Source organism: Colobus angolensis, unplaced genomic scaffold (assembly GCF_000951035.1).
Source record: "Colobus angolensis palliatus isolate OR3802 unplaced genomic scaffold, Cang.pa_1.0 Scaffold59, whole genome shotgun sequence".
In the NCBI taxonomy this organism is placed as follows: Eukaryota; Metazoa; Chordata; class Mammalia; order Primates; family Cercopithecidae; genus Colobus; species Colobus angolensis.
The window spans coordinates 2,655,894-2,679,000 of NW_012119487.1; the positions used below are offsets into that span (position 1 = coordinate 2,655,894).

The following is a 23,107-nucleotide window of genomic DNA, read 5'->3' on the forward strand; positions in this document are numbered from 1 at the left end:
ATTAACTCATTTAACCATATTCAGCCTTAACTGCTACTATTCCTATTGTTGATGAGAAAACTACAAATAAAACAAAACTTTTTTTTAAAAAAACAGTCTTTTTTACAGGACTATTTTCCTTATTGCAGAACATTTAGTCTTGGTGAGGATAACAAACTTACCAAAATCACACAGCTAGTTGGTGGCAAAGCAGAAATTTGAACCCAGGGTGTTGAGCTCCAGAGCCTATGCTTTCAACCACAAATAAAGGCAAGAATCCCAGAGATGCCTGGAGTTGTCCAAGCCAACCTCATCCCACAGAGGACTTATGAAGATGAATTCCAGGCATCTCATCGTTGACATGTTCCTGGGTGTTAGCAGCAGAGACACTGAAGACTCTGGCGTAGCTGCTGCTGTTAGAGTGTGGCATTAGTCTGGCTGTGTGAGTCCTGAAAATAAGTCCATTGGAAGGTATAGGATGCCCCCTGTAGGGAAGGAAGAAGCTTTGAAGGCCTGGTGAGCTCATGGTTATTGGCTCATCTCCTCTCCTCCAGACTCAGGATAATTCTTTACAAAATCACTGCCCTTGTAGCTTCCTCATGAGTACTTGATTACAACAAATGGAAAATAAATATGCACACTTATAATATTAACCAAGTGCCATGAACAGTCGCACTCTGTGTGCTGTGTATAACCAGGGTATAGTGTGGAAGGTAGTTGGGGTCAGGGGAGAGTGGAAATGATCCTTGAAATGGAATTATTTAGATGAAAAAACTCTAGGAAAGTATAGTTTTATCCATTTAGATCATTTTAAGAAAGAGAAAATGACAAAGTTACTGCTCTATGGAGCTAACAAGCAAGTAGAATAGTAGTACAATATCAGATAGTAAATGCTCTGAAGAAAATAAAATGGGGCATTGAGTTAGAAAGTGATAGGGGAGGGGTCTTTAGGTTTGGGTGATTGGAAGGAAGTACCACTTGAGCAGAGACTGAGATGATGCGCTGTGCAGAAAATTTTGCTGAAGAATATTCCAGGTAGAGGGAACAGTAAGTATAAAAACCCTGGAGATGGGATCCAGCAGGAAGTCTGTGGCTGTAACATAGGAACAGTGGGGGAGAAAGGCAGGAGATAAAATCAGAGGTACCAGTGGATGGGGACCTTATCAGTCCCTACCCAGTGATTTGGATTTTATTACAAGGATAATGGAAAATGACTGGAGTGTTCCAACAGGTTGTGACATGATTGAATTGATGGTTTAGAAGGATTACCCTGGCTGCTGGGTTGTGCATAATAAGTGGGATGGGGTGGATGTATGGAGGGAGTGGGGATGGCTAGCATGGAAGAAGGGAGACCAGATTGGAAACTCTGCCCATGGTCCAGGCAAGTAGCTGGTAGTGAGGGTGCAGAGCACTGAAGTTCAAGGTAGCAAATTTATGGGCTACACACAGCTATGATTGAGTCACTAGCTTCTGTTTCTTTTTCCTCAAGAAACAAGATAGGAAGTTCTCATCATTAAGATCATCACTGAGACTAAAAGCTGGCCTTCATGATTTAAGCAAGTGTAATGACTAGGGGGAATGCTACTTGCAACCACAATTCAAACTCAGTGATCTTAATGAGGAGGATCATCACCATAATGACTAACAGTTATTGAGTATTTATAGTTCACTGAGCACATTATTTACATTCTCCATTTTAGAGATGAAGAATTGAGGCTCAAAGAGAATGAGTAACTTAGCTATGTGCTAAGTGTCAGTGCTATGCTCTTAATCATCTGAACATTTCCCAACAATTACTTTCTGAACACTTGTTATGTACCAGGCAGTGTCCTAATCACTAAGGATAAAATGATTAGCAAGGAATTCATGGCACCTATTCTTATGAAGGCTCTTTCCCAATAAAACAAACATACAAATGAATAGGAAAACCTATCAGATACTGATTACAGGCTAGGAAGAAAATAAAGCCAGTGATGAGTTGACGTAGAGTGTCTGGGATAGAGGACACAGGTAGGGGGTACTTTACATTGAGTGGTCAGAGAAGGTTTGTGTTAATGTTCTGAGGCAGGATTGAGCCTGATGAGTTTAAGGAGTGTAATTAAGTCCAGTGTGACTGGAACAAAAAGAGAAAGGTACTCTAAAGATGAGGATTTTGATATTAAGAATTATGAGAAGTCTTTGAAGTTTTTAAGCTGGAGAGTCACACAATAAGGTTTGAATTATTTACTGATTCCTTTGGTTGCCTTGTGGAGAATGGATTGGAAGAGGGCAAAACTGGACTGGAGAGTTACTAGAAAGCTATCGCTTTCTACATCTATTGTGGTCTGCATAGATAATGGTAGCTTGGGCTGGGATGAGTTGTTGGAATTTGATAAAAATGAATGGATTTAAGAGATGTTTTTGGAAGGTGAAAATTGACATGAACAACTCATCACACATGCTAAGAGTTGCAGCAAACTGTAAGCCTCTTGAGACCAGGAGCCATTGTTTGTTCCCTGTTCTACCACCAAGGAACACAGCACTGATAGGAGGCACTAACTAAATATTGATTGAATAAAGGTGTCATTGAGCAAATTAATGAATAAATGCAGCATAATAATTAATCACATCCTGGCATATCAAGTGTCAAAATTAAATTATTGAATTACAGAATAAAATTACCGTTAAAGGTAGATTGTCTTAAATTGTCTTAAATTTTGTTAATTTTCATCATTAAAGGTTAGTGGTTTTTTGTTTTGGTTTTTGTTGTTGTTGTTGTTGTTTGCTTGTTTTTTATCCTCTGACTATATAAATGTGACTTCCTGGACTGAAAATCATTTAAACAGAAAATTAATTTCCCAATGTTGTTTTCATACATTGCTCATATATGTTGTACAGTTTTGGAGAGGGATTTAGTAAAAAGCAAGATGTGAGAATAAAACAGAAACTATCATTTCAAAAGTTTTTTGAAGTAGATTTTTAATCTAGATAATTTTACATTAAAACTTTAAAATCAGACTTGAAAAAAATGATGGCTTTTCTTTAACTTATATCTAAAATGTGAATTTTAGGAGAATGGGAGACTCTGAGTCAAGGAGAAAAGAGCTTATTTTTTCTTAAAACCAATGAGAAATTTGTTTTAAAAGTACATAAATGTGTAAATTTTAAGAGATAATTCAAATCTCTGAAGAAAGGGGACTCTTAATTTATGTATAATAAAAACACTTTGTCAATATTTATTCTATTTCTATAGCACAGTGTGTAAAGATTTAAATCATAATGAGCTACTCCTAGGCAAGCAGAATGCAACATAGGCGTTTCCAGTGGAAATCTACTAACCTTATACTAGTGAGGAAAACCCAACATCTGCATTGAAATAAGGACATTCTTTGGACTCTTAAGAAATTACAGGCCTCATTTTTGTGGGTTGAAGTGTTTGGATAACTTGATAAGGAGATTATATAATTCCCTTATAGGGATATTTACTTAGCATTGTTTTTATTTTGTAACAATAACAAATGACAAATGTAATTTCAGAAATAGGAAACAAAATGACAGTTATATCCCTGGATGACCAAAGTTGTGAGATCAAGAAGTTATAGAAATATTCAGCTCTCTTTCTAGTTTCACTTATACTCTTAAGATTGTGCATATTTCCTACCAGATCTGCACACTCCCTGTGGTGAAGGTCAGCGTCGACCCTGTGAACACTGTTCACACTCCTTCGTTAAGTTGTTTAGTTAGCCAAAACTTAGATATTTTCACAAAAGTCCCAGTAAATATTGAACTTTAATCCACTTATATTACTTAAAATTCTGCATGATCATAGTTGTGTATTTTTTTACACACATAAACTATGTGATGTTATTCTTTTTAATATAGAATTATTCATACAAAAATTTCCATGTTCTAGCATTATCTAAAGATTTATAATTTTGAAAAAAGTACTTCTTCAATAAACCATCATGGCAAATCCTATTCCAAATTTATTAAAAATGAATTTAGATTCAAACCCACTCCCCTATATGCATTATTTGTCCTACTCAAAAGTTTATCCTGCAAGAGCAATATTATCCCTTATATTACCCTTTCCCAGAAGAGAAAATTTTTAAATGTGCCTCATTTAATGACTTTAAAATACGTACAAAACATTCTTTCAAGCATTTTTTGAAAATTGAGTAAAAACTATTTAACAAAAAAGGTGTTAACTTTATGTTTTAAGGAAACATGTTGAAAATGTTATCCTGGAGTCTCACTTTAGGATGACTCTGCTGCCGTCCTAGCTTTCCCTTTGGAGTCTGAAGGACGGGTGTAGTCTCCTTAATGTTCTGGCTAGGTCATTGTCTCATTCTGGGAGCTATCAAGCACTCTCCTGAGACTGCCTTGCAGGGTCCAGTAGAATAATTCCATACGTGAGCTCTCATACGCAGCATTTGCAACAGGTTGTACAAGGCATTTAAGATTGGGTAGAACGATGTCGATATTCTGTGAGTCATTTTTATATTGTCTTCCTGTTTATATTCTACAGTTTGTGAGTATTGTTTAGGACTTTATTTGCTAGTAATGGAACTTTTATTTAACGTAAAAATCTGCATCACGCAATGTATCTTGCAGAAGCAGAGATGAATTTTAGCAGATGACATATTGCCATAAGACAAGATTGTTTAAATGAGAGAAATTTAACTTTGATCATATTTTTGCTTTGTAGTTTTGCCCCATCATTCAGTTTTTTAATTAAAAAAACTATAATGTCAGGTTTGGTTAAAATATCATTGTCAGAAAATTTGAAACTCACTGGGCTCTTAGCCTTAAGACAGACTTTCATTTTAAAAATAAAATAGCTGAATGAAAAATAGTTTGATTTAGTTCAGAATACATACATAAAGTGTTTAATAATTAAATGTGAAGAAACGGTTTTGAGTACCCTTGTGTTACATTTTTTTTAAGCTTGACCAGAATCTAAGAAAGATGAAAATTAATTTTAAATACTGAAGCTAAAACATGTTAATGAACTAAATAAAAGTTGACACATTTCTAATTTTATCCATCTTCCCACCTTTTACCCTTAAGTATTTAAGATATTCATAGACAAAAGCCATCCCTTATCATTTCACTCCAGTCAACAGTGCATAAACTGAAGTTTGGATATTTTCTCAAAAGATGTGGCAAAATATACATTTCAAGTGCATTAACCACTTTCCTTATGCTTCTAAAGATAAATGAATTGCCTGAACATCTCAAGATCTTGAAAGTTTATAGTGATGTAAGCATAGGTTGCAAGTGAATGTGTTGGCCTTGTAAATTCTACTCCTAAAACTGTAGCATCTGTAGCATAAGCGCCTAGTGATGCAGTCATAAATTTACGTATGCCGTGATGCGTGGAAGTATCAAAGTTTCAACTTTCCATGTGTCAAAAGAGGAGAAGCTATTATTTTAATATAGTTGAACATTATGTTGGAAATAGTAGTCTTTTCACTGTGTTTTGCCCAGACCCAGACTGGCAGAGGTAACTCAAAGTAGTTGATCCTTTGGAGTACTCTTTTCCTCCCTTTTCGTCTGTCTTTCCACCCTATCCCCTTAAAAATAAATCATGACATAGAAAACCATATTTAGTTTATGGACGAGAATTCTTAGAATAATTTTTTCTTTGTCAAGCATCAGACTGAAGTTATATTGTTTTGTTATATTGAGTTTCTATATTGATGTAGGGTGCTGCAAAGCTGTGTACAATAAATGTCAAGGATAGTGATTTACTGACAACAATTAGGAAAAGAGAACTATAGAATGCACAGGAACATTTTCAGAAATGGGTTTTATTATATTTCATAGGCACCACTCACTTTACTTTTGGTGGGTTTTAATACTTGAATCAAAATAAAGTAATACATGAGTTAAGTATTAAACCAACAGATTAAAGCCCCAGGCCCCAAGCCCCTCATTTTGGTTGTAGCTCTTGGTGTAGATGCTATGGTGTGAGGGCTGCTTTCTTTCAATGGCTGGTTGTCATTCAGGCTGGGTTGTCATGTGACTGCCTGTCTGTGCCTGCTGTACAGGTGAGCGGATGTTCTGCACAGCAAGTGTAGACAGGCAGACACATGACAACTCTGTCCAGCCAGGCCCTTGGTTCCTTCAGGTTTCCTTTGCTCATAGACAGATACAATCAGCCTGTTTTCCAGATTTGGTGATTTTGGAGAGTAAGGGGAAAGGGAGAAAAATACACAATATAATTAAACATTAAAACATTATGGAACTAAAAACACGTTAGACTTTTGACTTTATTCAGAAAGTACATTTATACATTTGTTCCAAATGTGCTAACATGGATAATTTGCATAACAGAAAACTCACATTAAAATTTTAGGAAAAAAAGATTAAACACAAGGTTTATTCTTAAATCCAATTCATATTAGTACTGGCCCACATGTAGTCAGAGTTCAGAGTAATTGAACCAGATGTTTTTCCTCTTTGCAAAAAACTGCATATTTTAATACTGAAGTTAAAGATAAAAACTATGTTTATACATGTTTCTTTTAGTAGATAAGTACAATAACCTTGCCCATGAAAAAGAAAATTATCATTTACATGGAAACAGCAGCCCTTTTCAAAATAATGAGCCTAATGTATTTGGCAACCCAAGCTGCTGACTTTGGTATCTGATGCTTTGATAATAGGATTTTACAAGGGAATATGTTTTTACCAATTATATGTTAAACAACAGGAACCAATTTAAATGTCTCATTTTCCTTTTAAATGCAAAGTTTCTAAGTGTGGATGTGAAATCAAATTAAAGGCAGTTGTGAGCTGAAGTTATCCACCTCTTAATTAACTACAGGGACATGCTGTGAATCAAAAGGGTATAAACTGGAAGGTTGTTACCCACAGTGATGCTCAGAATATGTTTTGGATATAGTTAGTGCAACATAGTTACAAAATAGTACCTTAAGAAAAGGCAGAAAAGGCAAATTCATTTCATATCCAAAAAATTAAAACCAGATCCTTTGAAAAATGTTCTTATAATTTGTATAAGAGCTAATAGTGTTAAATATGCAGATATAAAATTTAATTCTGGTGAGTCGAGAATAATTCTACTATTTTAATATCAATTATCAATTCACATTTGTAGAAGTATTAAGCAAATTCCCCTCCCCTTTTAAAAACAAAAATATCCAAATAGTCAAAATTCCAGTAAGTAGGACTTCTTAAAAAACACAGCACCAAAAAACACAGTACTGTCCAAGGATTGTATAATTAGACATTTTCTCAAATAACTTTAAGAAAAACAAATAGTTTGTGATTTATCTTTAATTGTAAACTTCTGAGAAAATAGCAAATAGAAACTTAATGGAAAGCAAAATAGTTTTTAGATACTGAGAAAATGACAATTTTCTACAAATCTGGACTTTTATGCAGTGATTAGATAAGGTAATGTTTTAACAAAAGCTGTTAAGTGCCATTTTCTGTGTACTTATGTAATTTCAAGAAAATAAATTTCTGATTCTGTTTCTGGCCATCACTTCCGAGTAAAGGAACTTTTTTTTTCCTTGACAGAATAATAAACATGAGTAAACTTGTCTGTTATTTAAATAGCTACAAGGTTAGAGTATGCCAAACACCAGTGCCTTAAAATACTATTGTGTTACTGTTGCTGCATTCAGTGCAACAGAAAGTAATTATAGAGTGATTCACTTACAAAGAGTATAGTGGTGGAAATTAAAAATTACTAAAATTCTTTATAACTTTTCCTCTCTCTCCCATAAATAATTTGATCCAGTTAACTCTGCTCAATTAAAGGAATGATGCATGCAACCTGAAAAAATAAAAAGAAATATTTGTGAGTTTGTATGTTATGCTTTAATATAAAACAGTTTTATTAAGATATAAAAAAATTTTTGATCCAGAAAAACCGCAACAGTTTTTCAAGGGGAAAAAAAAAATCTCCCTGAAAATGATTGTTCTACTCATAAGGCTTTTGGACACTTTATGTTTCTGATAGATTTTTAAAACACACTTACAGTAAGTATGTGACATATGCACACTTCATAGTTATATTGAACCTGCCCCTAAACTTGTTAAAAAGATGAAAGACTGAAAACCCTATTGACTTTTTTTTAATCTCCCAAATTATAGGTTGGATATTAGTTTATTATTACTTAAAATACTAGCTAAAATATAAAAGAGCTATTTGTATTATTATCATACTATGTAATTTTTAGCATGGTTATTATACCTTGTTTTCTTTTTGTCTTTTATTTCTTAAGGAAAAAAATGTAAGAAAAGAATTATCCTCTAAGTCTTCTGTAGTAAAATTAAACCAAAGCAACTCCAGGAAACTGGCTGTCACGCTAAGTCAAAAAATTCAAAATGAAGATTTAATTATTTTCCTAATTTATTTCGTTATCTCTATCTATTAAAACTGATAAAAATTATTCATAAGAGACCTTTGAAAATGGGTAAATATTTATATCTACTTAATTTACAGAACATGAAAGTAAAAAGGGATTTGAATTAAGAAAGTTTCTATCTTAACTCAGGAATTTCCTGTCTTAGGTTAAAGTCTGACCTTCCAGTTATTTTAAGCCAGGATTTCTGAGTGATGGTCTCTTAGTTATTATTTTGACGTTATTGTGATGGGTGGGCTATTCTCCTTAGATCAGGGTAAAGTGCATTGTTTATAAAGAGCGGATCCCTTATAGAGGTAAGTGAAATCTTGGCGTCTCTTTAGCGAGCATGGACGCTTGTGGATGAGTGAATTTTTTTTACATTACCAAGTTGTACTTTTTATATCTTATAACAGCTTAAGACTTCAACCAAAAAAGTGGGAAGAATTCTTTCATTGGGATTTTTATGCCTAAACTATTTCCCACAGAGTGAAATACTTGGGTGGTCTGTAGGCAAGAGGTGGGGGTAGATAGTATATTTTGGTCTTTTACAAACATAAACATATTATCTGGGCTGAAAGCCTGAATGCCAAGCAGGAAGGATATTAAGCCTATTGACTAACTACAGGAAAGTGACCAGCGTGAAACTTTGTCCTATAGTAAACAATCTTTCTTTGATTTTGAGATCTGTGGCCTAAAAGAAAAATGGGTTTGATAATTGAAGTACACCGTTTTCGATTGATCCTTTTCCAATTAAGACATTATGGTGTTGAAGCTAAGGCTCTGAACTTCCTTTCTCTTAGATGGCGGAAAAGTCCTTTTAACCCAGTACCTAATCCAGTTTATCAGTCGTTCACATGCTAAAATGAAAAATAATTATGAAATTTCTATGAAATGTAGTTTGGACAGACCCTGAAACAATTTCTCTTCATGACCATGTATAATGTTTAATTTTAATACTTACACTTACCATTACATCCAGGGGTAGTTTTAGTTGAAGATGCTCACTGTTGGTTAGTTTCCTCTGGAATAGATTCCATGATCCCTAAAATATTTGTATATCTCCTTATAAAGTAATATGAAAATAAAATTAAACATTTTTCTAATTTACCTGGATATAGATACGGCTATAATGTATATAAATGTGGGCATGTGTACCAGCGCATAAACTACAATCCTGCCTTCATTCGGCAGAGCTTTGTAAAATGAGCTTTTACTTTTGATCTTTAATTTAGCCCATATAATTGAAAAATAAGTACTATTCCTTTTCATTTGTTAAAAGTTTGCCTCAAAAATAAGTCGCTAGAGCCACATCAAGCACGTGCAGGAACTCCTTGGTTATCCTTTTACAAAGTAATTCTTATATTTCTCCTCCTGTACTTATGCCAGGGGCACCCTTATGTCCCTTCTCTCTCCAGACCGAAAGTCATCCTGAGGGAGAAAATAGGTGAGGGACCCGTAGGGATTCATTTCTTTGAAACAAAAAGATCATTTAACATGAGGAAAGAAATTGAAATTAAATATACATTAAATGAAAGCAAATTATGAAGTGTAATAATTTCTAGAGTAAAAAAAAGCAAAAAAACAAAAAACCAGAAAATTTGAGAAAACTTAAACATTACCAAAGTACCTTGTTAGCTGTTCTTCTTCAGTGATTGTATCAATTAGAAAAAATATATTTCTTGAAAAAATGAGCTCCTCTAAAAGTTACTTTTTTTTAGTTTTCTTATGTAAAAGAAACTATATAGATTTTTAACATCTCATTTGTTCTGCTAAAAATAGTTAATATGGAACTCTCCAAGTCACAATAGAAAATGAAAGGATGACTTTACTATATCATCTAAGTGAAAGTAGCTAAATTTCTCCTTGCTGTGTATATTTTAACTAATAATCATGAATATATAAGAATACTTATGTTTTCTTTATACACATTTTGGGGTGATCAGAAGGGTAATTTTTAAAGTAAGTTGTTTTGACAAAAGAAAACTCAGGGAACCTTTTATAATAAAATATTTTGCTAAAGAGAACTTGAGTCAATTTTTGAATTGTTGCAAAATGTATAACTTAGAAAAGAATTTGTTCAGGAACCACTGTAACTTTAAAGGACAAAAGAGATTACATTTATTTTTCACAAACCCTGTAGAAAAGATGTTTTCATTATATAGAATTGTTTGGGAATTGAACTAAATGGGGGTTAAGAAAATTAGTGATGAGGCAATAACATTTTTCCAGAACTTTCTTTAAGGGACCTACCTCTAAAGTTCAGCACAGATCACATTGCAATCCAGACTTGCTCTATTATTTTCTCTATTAGGATTTCATTCAGCTTGAGAGTTTTCTTCCCTCCCACCTTCCTCCCCCTCTCCCACCCTCCTTCACCTCCAGGACAGCTGGAAACTGACCAAAGAAAACTTCTGCCTTCGTTTACAAATTCCTTTTTTATCAGTGGGTTTCTAGACAAAGTGCCTTATCATTTTAAATGCTCGGAGAAGTGGAAACATTGTAAGCTATAGGCAAGATGGGTCAGCTGAGCAGCAATTATCAATCACTCTTTGATTAAAAAAAAAAGTGAAAGAGAGATATTTACAGGGGTATCTGAAGATAGAGATTTTTATTCCCTGATTTATTCAATTGCTGACTCAATAAGTTGTGGATTGGCGTTCTTCTCTGGGCAAATCCCATCTGCATTGTCTGGTAGGCAAGACTTGGCAGGTTCTTCTTTTATTGTTAGGTACTATTATTCCTGGTGTTTATATTATAGAAGGAAATCTTCAGAAAAGCACTATCCATATAGCATTTAAAAACCAGCAAATATTCTTTACTTTGGGAAAAATGACTTCAGTCCTGGGATGTTAAAAGTTATACATACAGCCTTCATCCATATACGTTTTTAAATCTCTGAATTATTATTAAACAATTCAGAAGTAGCCTCATTAAACTATTCTTAAGTGTCTGGAGTGAGTTTTTTCATATTTCATTTTGAAGTGGGAAAACCTTTACACTTAAGAAAACACTCGAATTATCAATCTTCAGAAATAAAAAAAAAACCACAAAAAAAACAGTGAATCGCTATATACCACACACTTTTGCTCTTTTAACATTAAACACATCTCTACCCGTCACACATGTACCTCTGTTTGCCTTGCATGTTAACACAAATCATGGACTCCCCACCTAGGTTCCCTTGGTCACAGACCAGGTGAGCAGTCAAGAAGGCCTTACCCGCTGGTCTTCCCTTCGGCAGTCTTTTCTCAGCAGTGTCCCCGAGGGCTTCTTGGTCCCTAGTGTGCAAAACCTGTGAAGAAAAACACTGGATATGAGATTCAAAAAAGGAGCAAACAAATGTCTTCTCCTTGGAAACAGCCCATTTTGTCCCCAGCAGTCCATGGCGTTGCTCTCCCTTGCCCAGTCTAACCAATGTGCAGACTACTGTACAACGGCATTGTCCTGAACAGGTAGTCTGAACACTGGGGCGACGGAGCAGGATCTCCAGAAGCTTCCTTCCATGTACTTAAAATCCTCTCCCGGTCCTCAGGAAAAGCCTCCCTTCCTGCACCAGGGGTTGCAACATTCAGCTTTCCCCCCTGAATTCTGCTGCGCTGACTGAGACACACTCAAGGGCTGTGATTTCCAGTCTTGACGTGGCACATTTGCTGCAGACTGGGGAACTGGCAATGAATTTAGGACCAGGAAAAGGGGGAGGGCTGGGCTGGAGAGTCCATATATGGGATGATGTCACCCTGGGGAGGTTTGGGTATGCGCTGTGCCGCTGGAGAGACCGCTAGAATCGCCTGCTCTCAGACATGGGTCTGTGCATAAAATGGTACCAGATGTTTTAGTGTAACGTTAAGCAGTCATTTCATCTTCAGGCCAGATTTTTTTCCTCAACTGGGCAGGAAGTGGGCCCCAGTATGGAAAAGCTGTAAAAAAAAAAAAAAAAAAAAGAGTCAAGATGTACAGTTCGGCTGTGGCCAACTGAAAGTGAGTTAGTGTAGAAGTACAAATTTACTGTCTGACCCAGGCTAGAGAAGTAATTTGAAGATAGAGGGTAGATAAAGTAGTAAACAGAAAGTTAAACACTGGAAGGCAGAGCTCATTTGGAAACCTTTTTGAGCTTTCCTGTGGCACTTTGTTTTCTGGTATTTCACTCATCAAAAAGGGCAGATAAGTTTCTCTCTCTCTCTCTCTCTCTCTCTCTCTCTCTCTCTCTCTCTCTCTCTCTCCCCCCTCTCTCTCTCTCTCTCCCCCTCCCTCCGTCTCTCTTCCTCTCTCTCGCTCCCCCTTCCCCCTCCCTCCCCCCCCCCCCCCTCCCCCTCCCTCCCTCCCCCCTCCCTCTCTCTCTCTCCCTCCTCTCTTTCACTCCTTCTCTCTCTCCCTCCTTCTCCTGTCTGTTGGATCTGTCAGCAGCTTGCAGGCTGCTCTAGACTTGAACAGTAATTATAGCAACTTCCTGAAAGTGAAGCCCCCATGAAAAGTCTGGAGAAATGTTCTTTGTCATGGCCTCTACATGAGTAATTAGTTCCACATGTGGCCTTCCTAGTTTCCCTCAGCTATTTTGGCTGGCTCTCTGAATGCTGTGCTATAGTTTGACCTAAAGAAACGTTAACGTTTTTATTTGAAGCATCCACTACGAAATAACGACTCAGGTCTAACAAATCGCCTCTGGTAGATCCATGCCGTTAGGTATAGCATTGTTTTTCACTGTTAATTCCTCATTCTGTTTTGATACTTTTGTTTTGTTTTCATGGTATTCTGTGGCTTAGTTTTATCTCTGATTAACTAAATCTGTTGAAATTTGCCAAGTACCGCTTGACCAAAGGTTATAAGATATCAGCCCACTGGCATCTACTTTTCTTTCCGTGTTGTGGCTGTTTTCAATTATATATACTGTTGAATATTCTGAATATGTAGTTCTCTCACTTTCCCTCCATAGGATTCTGATCAAAGCTAGAGTCACCTCAAACAAGAGCTTGATTAATTGCCCTTCTAAAGATCAAAATGTGAGAAAATTTCTAGGTAGCTTCCAAATTTAATTTGACTAACCAAACTAAGAAACTTAGCATCCTTTAAAGAAGTACAGCCAAAGCAGTTCATTTCCACTGGCCTTCTGAAATGCTTTTTAGAAGTAGAAAAATATATCACTTTTTTATATGCTGCATTGTATATTTCAAAAAGCTTCAAGTGAGTACTGTCCTAAAGCATTTGCTTTTCATAAAATGACCTCTTTTGAATCATTAAATAGCACACTACTAAAGAGTTCAAAAGTTATGATAAACCCTTGTTATTTTGTGAGGAAGATTAAATAAGATAAACATGAATGATCTGGCATCTTAGCATGGAACAGAGATTAGCACTGGGTATACCATTCATAGAAATATTTATATCATCAATAGGAGTCAGAGGAATAACTTTACATCACTGTACTTTTACTTCCATACTTGTGTGTTTAGGGCCTGTTCAATAGTGCTTGCACAAGCCCTGTAAGACTCACCTCCCTTTTTTCCCTGTCACTGCTTGCATATTATTGGAAATGATGTAAGTGTGACTAAATACAATCTAATAGTTGTATTACATGTGGATACCAACTCCATTTTATTTTTTAAAGTATCTGTGTGTTTACTCACATGAAGTCTTCATAGAGGAACCATAAACCACTGAGCCAGTAGTCAGCCAGCATTCCAGGAGTAGGCCTCCTTCTGCCACAGAAAGTGAAAGCCTTTCTTCTGCCCACTTCCATTTAGACATAAGACATGCCTTGGAAATTTTTGTCAAGGCAAACAAAAGGGGTTCTGATCAGATTGCACCATGATTTCACCTTAGTCCATACATCTATATGCCCTCAAATGGTTCTACTACCTACACCAAATAGGAATCTTATGATATTTCAAAGGACTTAACTTTATACTTACCTTTATGACTTTCTAAACATTTTAAGGAATTTTCTCCAGAGACAGCTATAGAAATTGAGTTCCCCTTAGAATATATGTCCATCTCCTTGAGTTTCCAGTTAACTGAAGTGTTTGAGGGTGCTCTTGCCTCCAAATAGTTCAACAAATATTTATTCTTACCTACTCACCTGCTAGTCACAATACCAGGGACTGGGCATACAGAGATTAAGATCTGACTCCTGCCCTCAAAAAGCTCACACTTACATAAAACGTTAGGAATATACATCTGTGACCAAGTTCTGTTTAAAAAGTTGGTCATTCTGCTCTGAAAAGTCCTTGGCATTGATTTGGAAATGCCTTAATAACTTTCCTTCTGTCTGTAAAGTTATCACTTGAATACCCAAAATGTATTGGGCCCTAGAAAGCAAAGTTGGACATGACAAATACTTGACTTTGAGGAACTAAAGTTATTTAATTTGCTTATTTCAAAAGTTGTTGACCAAAGTGATTATTGAATCAATAGATGGTTTTGGGTGACTACAAAATTTGCTCTATTTTGAAGTGTTATGAAAAGGAAACACTGTTTCAGTTAGTTATTGTTACCAATCTTGGCACATTTTTATGACTTTGGAAATTCTCAAATTGAAACCAGGACTGAGGCTTCTTTCTATGTACCTCTAAAGGGGCAGGGTTACTAGTGTTTACAATTATTTTGTGATATCCAGATACGCGTACTTCAGCTAATATTTATATAGCCTTAAATTTTTTTTGTTACAAGATTAGTGCACAAGTTCAAACAATAGAGAGGTATGTCAAGAAAAAAATTAATCATCATTATCCCTTCCAACTTCTTATCCCTTTCTGTCTTCCCAAACTAATGGTAACTGTTTGGCATGATTCCTTTGACTACCTTCTCAATGGTCATTTTACAGCTTCTTTACAGATTACAAAATCCATTCACGTATAATGTATTAGTTTCTTATGATAACCCTATAGTGTAGCTATTATTATCCCCATTCTATTGATGATAAAATTAAAGCTCAGAGAGCTTAAACATTACTTCATCAGACTCCACAAATGGCAGAACTCAGAGTTTTTTTCTAGCACCAATGCCTGTGCTCAGAAGAATATTGTCAACCTACAGAAACGACTTGTTCCCCGACCAAATTCTTATAGTGCTTATATTTCCTGTTATTAAAATGCCAATTAATTACCTGCTGTGCTTTCACAATTTTATACTGAGATGTTACCTGTACTATTTGTTATTTTATGTATTTGAACTTTTTTTTTTCCTAGATAAAATGTAAGCTAATTGAAGGCAGGAAAAATATATTTGTATTTCTTTTGACTGGCTGATTGTAGGCCATTCAGTAAACTGTAAAAGAATGAGTAAAGAGTTATGTGGTATGCATGTGGTTTCTGGTCAAATATTCGTCATGATAATAACTTAAGAATTACAGCTCTCTTAAAAAAATCATAAAAAACATAGTGTGCTTTTAATATTTATGTATGTGTCTGCAACTACCATACCAGATTGAACTATTCTTTTTGAAATAAATGTAAACATGGAGCCAACCATATTTCCTTGCTTATTTTTGGCCTTCTAATCTTCTGGAAGCATCCTGTGCAGCTAGCAGTCATACAATCTTGTGTGAAAAGCAGGATCTAACCAAGTTGCAGTATTTCCTTTCTCCTTTTCTCCTTCCCCGTTTGTAGCTAAGATAAAAATCTAGCTGACCTTCGTTCATTGCTAATTAGGGAAGATAGCCCGACTTAGTTTGGCTTTATGTTGTGTGGATTAGCACTTTTTTTTTTTAATTGGAGGCAATGCAGTCCCCTAATCTCCTGCATTTCCTATTTTGTTAGGGCCCAAAGGACTAGATACGTTGTAGCAGAGCGTTCCACTTTTCTTCCCTTGCCTGAATCACAAACAAATGGCTTCCCTCAAATCACTGCAGTGAAGTGCCTTCTTAGGCAGAGATGCAACATCAGCCTATAAAATAGAGGAGAAATATTTCAGAGGAGTAAGAGATTTTCCTTTAACAACTGAAAAAGAAGTTAAATTAGAAAGCTATAAATTATAAACTTAATGCAACTGAGTTTACAATCTTCAGAAAGTTTACAAAAGACAAAGATTGTGAGAGAATTGATTTTAAAATGTACATTTACGGACTCATGTTTTGTTTTTGCCTGTCTCTAAAATTTCCATTGCTGAGTCTGTTTATTTAGAAATAAGCTCCTAACCAAAAGCAGTATATATTTTATGAACATTCTTTCCTCAAATCAATTGAGAAAGCTAATGTTACGTCTTTGAGTTTTACTAACCACTGGCCTGCACAGCAGCCATTTTTATATTTCAGTAACATAATACATCCAGCAAACAAACCTTAAAAACTCTAGCTCTATTGGATACCAGTCACAAGAAAGGAAATATATGATTTATGACTCCAGTAAAATTGGAAGCACTGTCTTGAGATCTTTAGGGAAAGGCAAGTTAAAGGGATTAGAAAATTGTTGCTGGCCTTGTCAGGCAGATTTTAAGTGAGAGCGTACTAGGAGTGTAGTCTGCTGCCTGCTTCCACCCTCAAAAGCTGATAAGCATCATCTGAATGCTATGTGCTGTGAGCTCCGTTGAATTCCGTGTTACAATCAGACTTTAGAACGAGGACTGGTTCCCTTGGACAAGAGAAACATGGTGTCCTCAGGTCACTGACAATTTTAGAGTATTGACTCCTGATGTCTTTTGGCATCATCAGTATTTTATTTCCTTAGTGTGACTCAAACATGAATATGCATGATATCCAAAAGAAAAAATATCTGTATGTGCATAATATAAGGACTCAGAAACTACTTTTTTTTCTGCAGGGGTGGAGACAGTACTCTTTCTGTGGATGGGGATACAAGTTAAGCATAATGGCTACAAGGATGCATGTGTGTGAAGGGACGCCTTCTGCTTTACCCAGAATACCTGCAATTATGCAGTAGGTCATTTTAGAAACTCTACGTCTTTAAGTAATGATAGGCATACTTGTGCAACACATAGCACATTGCCTTTATTTTAGGATTTTAATCTTCTGGTATATACAAAAGGGGAAACCCAAATTACATGAATTTCTAAAAGGGTTTGATCCAACATAAGTCTGTTTAGTTGTGTCCATTATAAATATGTTAACTAGCCTTCTCAATTCTGTTCAGTTTCCAGAGAATTTATTCTAGCTTCTAAGGACATATGAGACCATATTAAAATACTTCTATTCACACCATCATGGAAATTTGCTTTACTTTTACATACCAAAAAAAAATACTTGGCATATAAATTGGTTCATGTCGAAAGGTTATTTATAGGTTGCAAATGGGTATTAACCGCATATCTTTATAAACACTTATGTTAGTATTAATCAACTAAAAATGATTTCCATTTGCCACACAGAATCAGATTCAGTGCCACTTCACTACCACTCAGGATGAGAGTACAAAAGCTATAGAGGTAATAACATATACTGTTTTCTGAATTTAGAGGTTTGTTTTGTTTAGTTAGTATTTTCTTTTGAGCACTTATTTTATGTCAGGGTCCAAGCTAGTGTCTTTCACATGTGATATAATTTAATCCAGCAATTCTGAAAGGTAGGATCTCTCCATGGTTACAGATGAGGAAGTAGAAGCTCAAGGAGGCAGTGTCATGTGGGTATTCTGGAGCCAGCTGGCATGGGTTTGAATCCTGGCTTCACAGCTTGTTATGATGCTTCCTTGGCAAATTATTTAACTTTTCTGACCTCTGGTTTCCTCATCTCTAAAATAGAAAAGAGCTTAGAACAGGGCCTGGCCCAGACCTAAGCTTTATGCAGGTAAGCCTGCCGTGGGATGCACCAGCCACCCAGTCTTTATGCTCACTGACCCCTAGGTCTGGGGTCTCCAAAGCTTAGCCACAGCAAAGCAGACACTGTTCAGGAAGAAAGTATGTTGTTTTCCTCAAGGCTTTTATAATCTCATGAGTAAATGCGTTGTGAGTATGAAACAAATGAAAATAGAGAGAGAAAAAAAAAGCTTGATTCTGAGGGAATGATAACAGGATTGTTTTAAAAACACTGTAATGGAAGCTGACTTCTTAAGATAACCCTTTGGAGAATCTTGTTGAAAAGCCACCATAACCTTCCTCACTCTTGTGTTTATCTGGTTTTATTACAGATATATGGATGGATAGACTGATAAGTAGGTCTAGATATATGTGCAATTGTATACAAATGTATGTGAGCATATATAGGTGTATACAGTACATGTAAATATGTATATAAATGTGTATGTATTTGTGTATATATTTAAAGTAAACCAGATCATCTCTATATTAGAATTATTAACATCAAAATAAATTCTTTCCCCCTTTTAAAGTAATATTATTTTAAGCCTAGGGCATGTGCAGTGCTTTTTGTAATCTTAAAAGTTAGTTTTAGTGTATACACGTTTCAGTCTTTTTTATTTTTTTAACTTTTGCCTGTCAGAGCTTCATAGTGATAGTTAAAGGTTAACATAGAAATATTGGGTAAGAAATACCTTTGTAATTTTGCAAATGCAACAAGGTAGGGGTATTGATTTCTATTTGAGTGGAGCTGTCACTGACTTCATTTAAAAACTACACACACATTTCGTGTACTATTGGTTCATTTTTGTTTGGGAAACACTCACTTTACTCCCAATCTTCTGTCCTCTAACAAAATGTTTTCCTCTGGTACAATTTACTTTGTTTCCATCTCTCCTCAGGTTCTTCAAGAAAAAACTAGCCTTGGTTTTCGTTGGCCAGAATGGATTATGATTGCTTTTGAAATAGTGTCTTGTTTTGCTGAAAAACTAGTAGATTATTAACTCATTATTTTTTCTTTATGGGATTTGTACTCCATTGAGAATATGTGGGGTGGCCTCAGGTGCTTCCTGGCCAGTGTGTGTGTCAACTACTAGGGCAGGTGCTTGAAGTTCAACTTGCATCCATAGGCATTTTCAGGGTCTCATGAAGTTAGTACTGACAAGTGCACTAATTGTTGTTTCTTTGTTTTTTAAGTTTTCTGAAGAGAGAAAAACAGTGAGGATAAGTGGTATAAAAGGAGTCTTTGTTTGTTTGTTTGAAACATTCTGCCACTCAGACTGGAGTGCGGTGGTACAGTAATGGCTCACTGCAGCCTCGACCTCCTGGGATCAAGTGATACTCCAATCTCTCAGCCTCCCAAGTAGCTGGGACTACAGGTGTGCACCACCATGCCTGGTTACTTTTATTTTTTAAATTTTTTTTGTAGAGACATACTCAGGCTGATCTCAAACTCCTGGACTCAAGGGATCCTCCCATCTTGGCCTCCCAGTGTGTTGGGATTACAGGCATGAGCCACTGTGCTGGCTAAAAAGATCCTTTTGAATTTTCTAGAAGTAATTGCCTTCCGCTAGTGGTGAAGCCATTTTTAGGATAATGGACTTCCCTTGCTTTTTTCTTTTTTTTTTCAATGATTCCAGACCTTGAAGTTTTCAGTACTACAATTCAATCGGTTAATTTTTGGAAAGTTGAGCCCCTCATTCTTTTTAATCTTTAACAAAGGACAAGAAAGCTACTGGGAGTTGATTTACCAGTAAATTTTGCTTTATCAACTTCATAAATCAACCTTAATTTTAGTTCTTTCTTTGTCTTCAGATCATAAAATAATTAGTATTGCTTACCCTGTGATTCTTATGTGGGTTGGGTGGGATCTGATTTGAGGTAATGTCAACTGTAACTCTTTTTATTATTAAATAATAACTCTAAATTATTATTAAATTTGATTTTGTTTTAGATTGCATGTTGTAGATTCAGACAAATATAGATGAATGCCACTTCTGTTGCATTCCCATACTATATCATTTTCAATGCATTTGTCCTGTGTATGTACATGGGAGGATTTCTGAGCATATCAAATTCCCCACTTAAAACTACCATTCCCACGGTATATTCAATATAGAGGATTTTATTGAATATTCACATTCAATATAGAGGAATTTTAGTGAGTTTTTTGTAAATGTGCATGCTGACAGAAACTGTTTAGAAGGGCCATCTTAAAAACAGTTTTTAACTATGTAAGATAATTTACATAAGTATGTAAGATAACTTGCTTACCAGTGTATAGTGTGATTGTGAAATAAAAGTTTTGAATTAACATTCACAGTGAATACACTAAAGCCAAGTGTTTCAGTGCCAAGAGCAGAAACTGTTTGATGACTTAGTGTTTGTACAGATTTAATTAGTTATATTTAGTTTCAAAACTTCATCTTTCTTTAACAAATTCTACTTCTTTGAAGTTAAATGAAACCTTTGCTTTTTTGAATTCAACTGAGATATCAGAGAAGGAGCATTAGAATTGATTGGTTCAAGTTCAGCTCTGCCATTTTCTCATTTGCCAAATGGTATAAAGAAAGATACCTACCTCAGAGGTGGTTGGGAGGTCTAATTCGATGATATGGATAAAATAAATTGAGATGCTTTTGAAAACATTCTGCAACAAGTTTATGTGGCAACAGTTTGGAGAATGCCATGGCATTGCCTTAGGGAAAGTGGTTATGGTGTTGTAGCAAATACCATTTCTACCCTTGGTGACTTTTATGTTGTCCCTGAACATTTACAGAGAATAGGAGCAGAGAATATTAAACTAGCTATTTTATCAAAAGACTGATTTGTGTTAATTACCCATACTTCAATATATGCATCAGTCAAGTGATCAGAAAGCATTCAGGAAAACAGGCTTATTAGTTTTCGCCCTTTTTCCTCCTCCTCTTTTCCACTATTTCATCTTTTCATTCCATCTTTCCTCTGTTCAGCACAAGGCTTTCTCTAACTGAGTATTCTTCTTCTCTCCAGTCCCCATTCGTCCTGTTTCTTTTTTAGAACATTGAGTTGGAATTGAGCTATTGGTAAAAATGTGTTAGGTTATTTAATAAGATTTTGTTTCTTCTCCATAAATTTTCAATCAGATGAATTAAACCCTATGTATGCATTCTTAAAAACAAATAGCTCCCAAACTAATTGCTTTGATACTTCCATGTGGCCTTTAAAATAATTTTTCTATGAGCCAGTTGCTTTTGATTTTTTTAAACATTAAATGTCTTCAGAAGGGTGGAGAAAGAAGGAATCTGAAGGATAGAGTTACAGATTGATCATACTTTTATTTAAAAGCAGTTTTTCTAAGGTTCCAAAGAATATTGCATACCAAATATTTCCAAATAACATATATAGACCTTATTGTCTGTTTAATTAATTCATTCATTCATTCATTCATTCATTCATTCATTCATTTGTTGCTTGTGCTCTGCTGATTCTTCTTAAACTGTCGTTTCACTTATTCTGACATTTATATCTTATCTTTCTAACTTGATTAGAAGCACCTTGAGGTCCAGGGCCATGCCTGTAGTTTCTAGGTATGCCCTACAATAGTTTCCCAAATGGAATCAGGTGAATAAACACATATTAATTAATCTGAGATTTTCTCGAATGGAAGGAGTCAACAAAAGAGGATTCCTTTTGAGTAAAAATCAAGGCCACTAAAAATCACCTTCCAAGATTACATTATGTAATCTTTATTTACCTGAATAAAGTCTTTAAAACTGCATTGAAGAATGCCACAATGTGTAGGCCATTTTTGTTGCATTTGAGAGTGTGTTTAGAAAGTGCCACAAAATGCTACAGATGCCATCTGACTTAAAAATCACTCATGGAGGAATTTATTTAGATGCATGTCTGCTGGGAATCTACTACCAGGAGAAATGTGGAAACCACATGAAATTCACTACATAAAGAAATCTGGTTTCCATTTCTGTACTGCATTTTGTGCTAGCAGGAAGAAGATAAACAAGCTGTTTAAAACTAAAGTGAATGGCAAAGGGATTCCATTTTTAAATCCCACTCCGTAAATGTATTTTGGAATTTGCAAAACCTAATCCTATCACATAGGTCCTTTAAGAAGAGAGAAAATGTGATTAGTCTTTTAGTATTAGCTATCTCAGTGGAATGGATGAGTAATTTTGTTTCCTGTTGATGTAGTGTAGTAATACAACTATGACATGTGCTTCAGTTGAAATTAAAATGAAAGTCTTATTCTAGTCTTTGGTAGGCAGACATTATTCTGAGAATGAGAAGAGGGAAGGAAGCAATAAAAGGCTCTTTTTTGTTAGTTTAAGATCACCCCTTTTAAGGAGAGGAGAATTTTAACCTGATGTTTTAATATAGCTATTTAAAACTTTGTATATGAAAAGGTATATGAGTAAAGCAGATGAGAGGAAAAAGATTGAACTGTTTTTATTTTGAGAAAAATATTCTGGAGGTTCCTTTTAAATTTTCTATTTAGTGATCCTTATACAGTTTAAACATGTTATGAGGTTGCCATTTAAAGAGGAACACACTCAGTTAAGATAAAATGTATTGTGATTAATAAAAATGTTAATATTTGAAACATAAAGGCCAACCATACAATTGCGATTTTCCTTTAATAAACATGACCAAATCATACATACCTATGATTAGGAGTAATAAACATGCATTTCTGAACTTAGTAGGCCTTGTGCTTTGAAAAAAAACATGTAATATTTTTATAAGATCAAGAAGATTATAACATTAAATTGATCATTTACTTAAGTAGATTAAAACTTTTTCTTCCATGGCTTAATTTCTCTCCTGCTTTATGGTAGAGAAAAGAAGCTAATTAAGATTTATTTTATATACTCATATTTAATATGGTGCTTGTTTGTTTTTTTGTTAGTTTTACTATTTTAACTTCTGGTAATTTTTTAGCTGGCTACACTTAATGATTAATACATAATTTGTCTAAGCCTACACTCAGAGCCAAGGGGCTTTATATCTGTGGAAAGTGCCATTTTTCAGGT

General features: G+C 35.1%; 1 protein-coding gene and 1 long non-coding RNA gene across 7 annotated transcripts in view; one reads left to right on the forward strand and one right to left on the reverse strand.

Annotated features, from left to right (window-relative positions):
* Positions 1-23,107, forward strand: part of DNM3 (dynamin 3) — a 579,299-nt gene that overhangs the window by 279,360 nt on the left and 276,832 nt on the right. The window contains exon 15 of one of the 6 annotated variants that reach the window (XM_011962310.1): positions 129-632. The exons of the other annotated variants lie outside the window; for them this stretch is intronic. Coding sequence (XP_011817700.1) covers positions 129-137 — 9 coding nt within the window. The 3' untranslated portion in view covers positions 138-632. Of the gene's footprint in view, positions 1-128; positions 633-23,107 lie in introns of those variants that run through there. 6 annotated transcript variants of the gene reach the window in all.
* LOC105526346 lies at positions 4,122-12,032 on the reverse strand. The gene is made up of 4 exons (XR_001004073.1): positions 11,848-12,032; positions 11,559-11,631; positions 9,301-9,381; positions 4,122-7,765 (listed from the first exon to the last, which is right to left on the reverse strand). It is a non-coding gene; the product is annotated as an uncharacterized LOC105526346 (long non-coding RNA).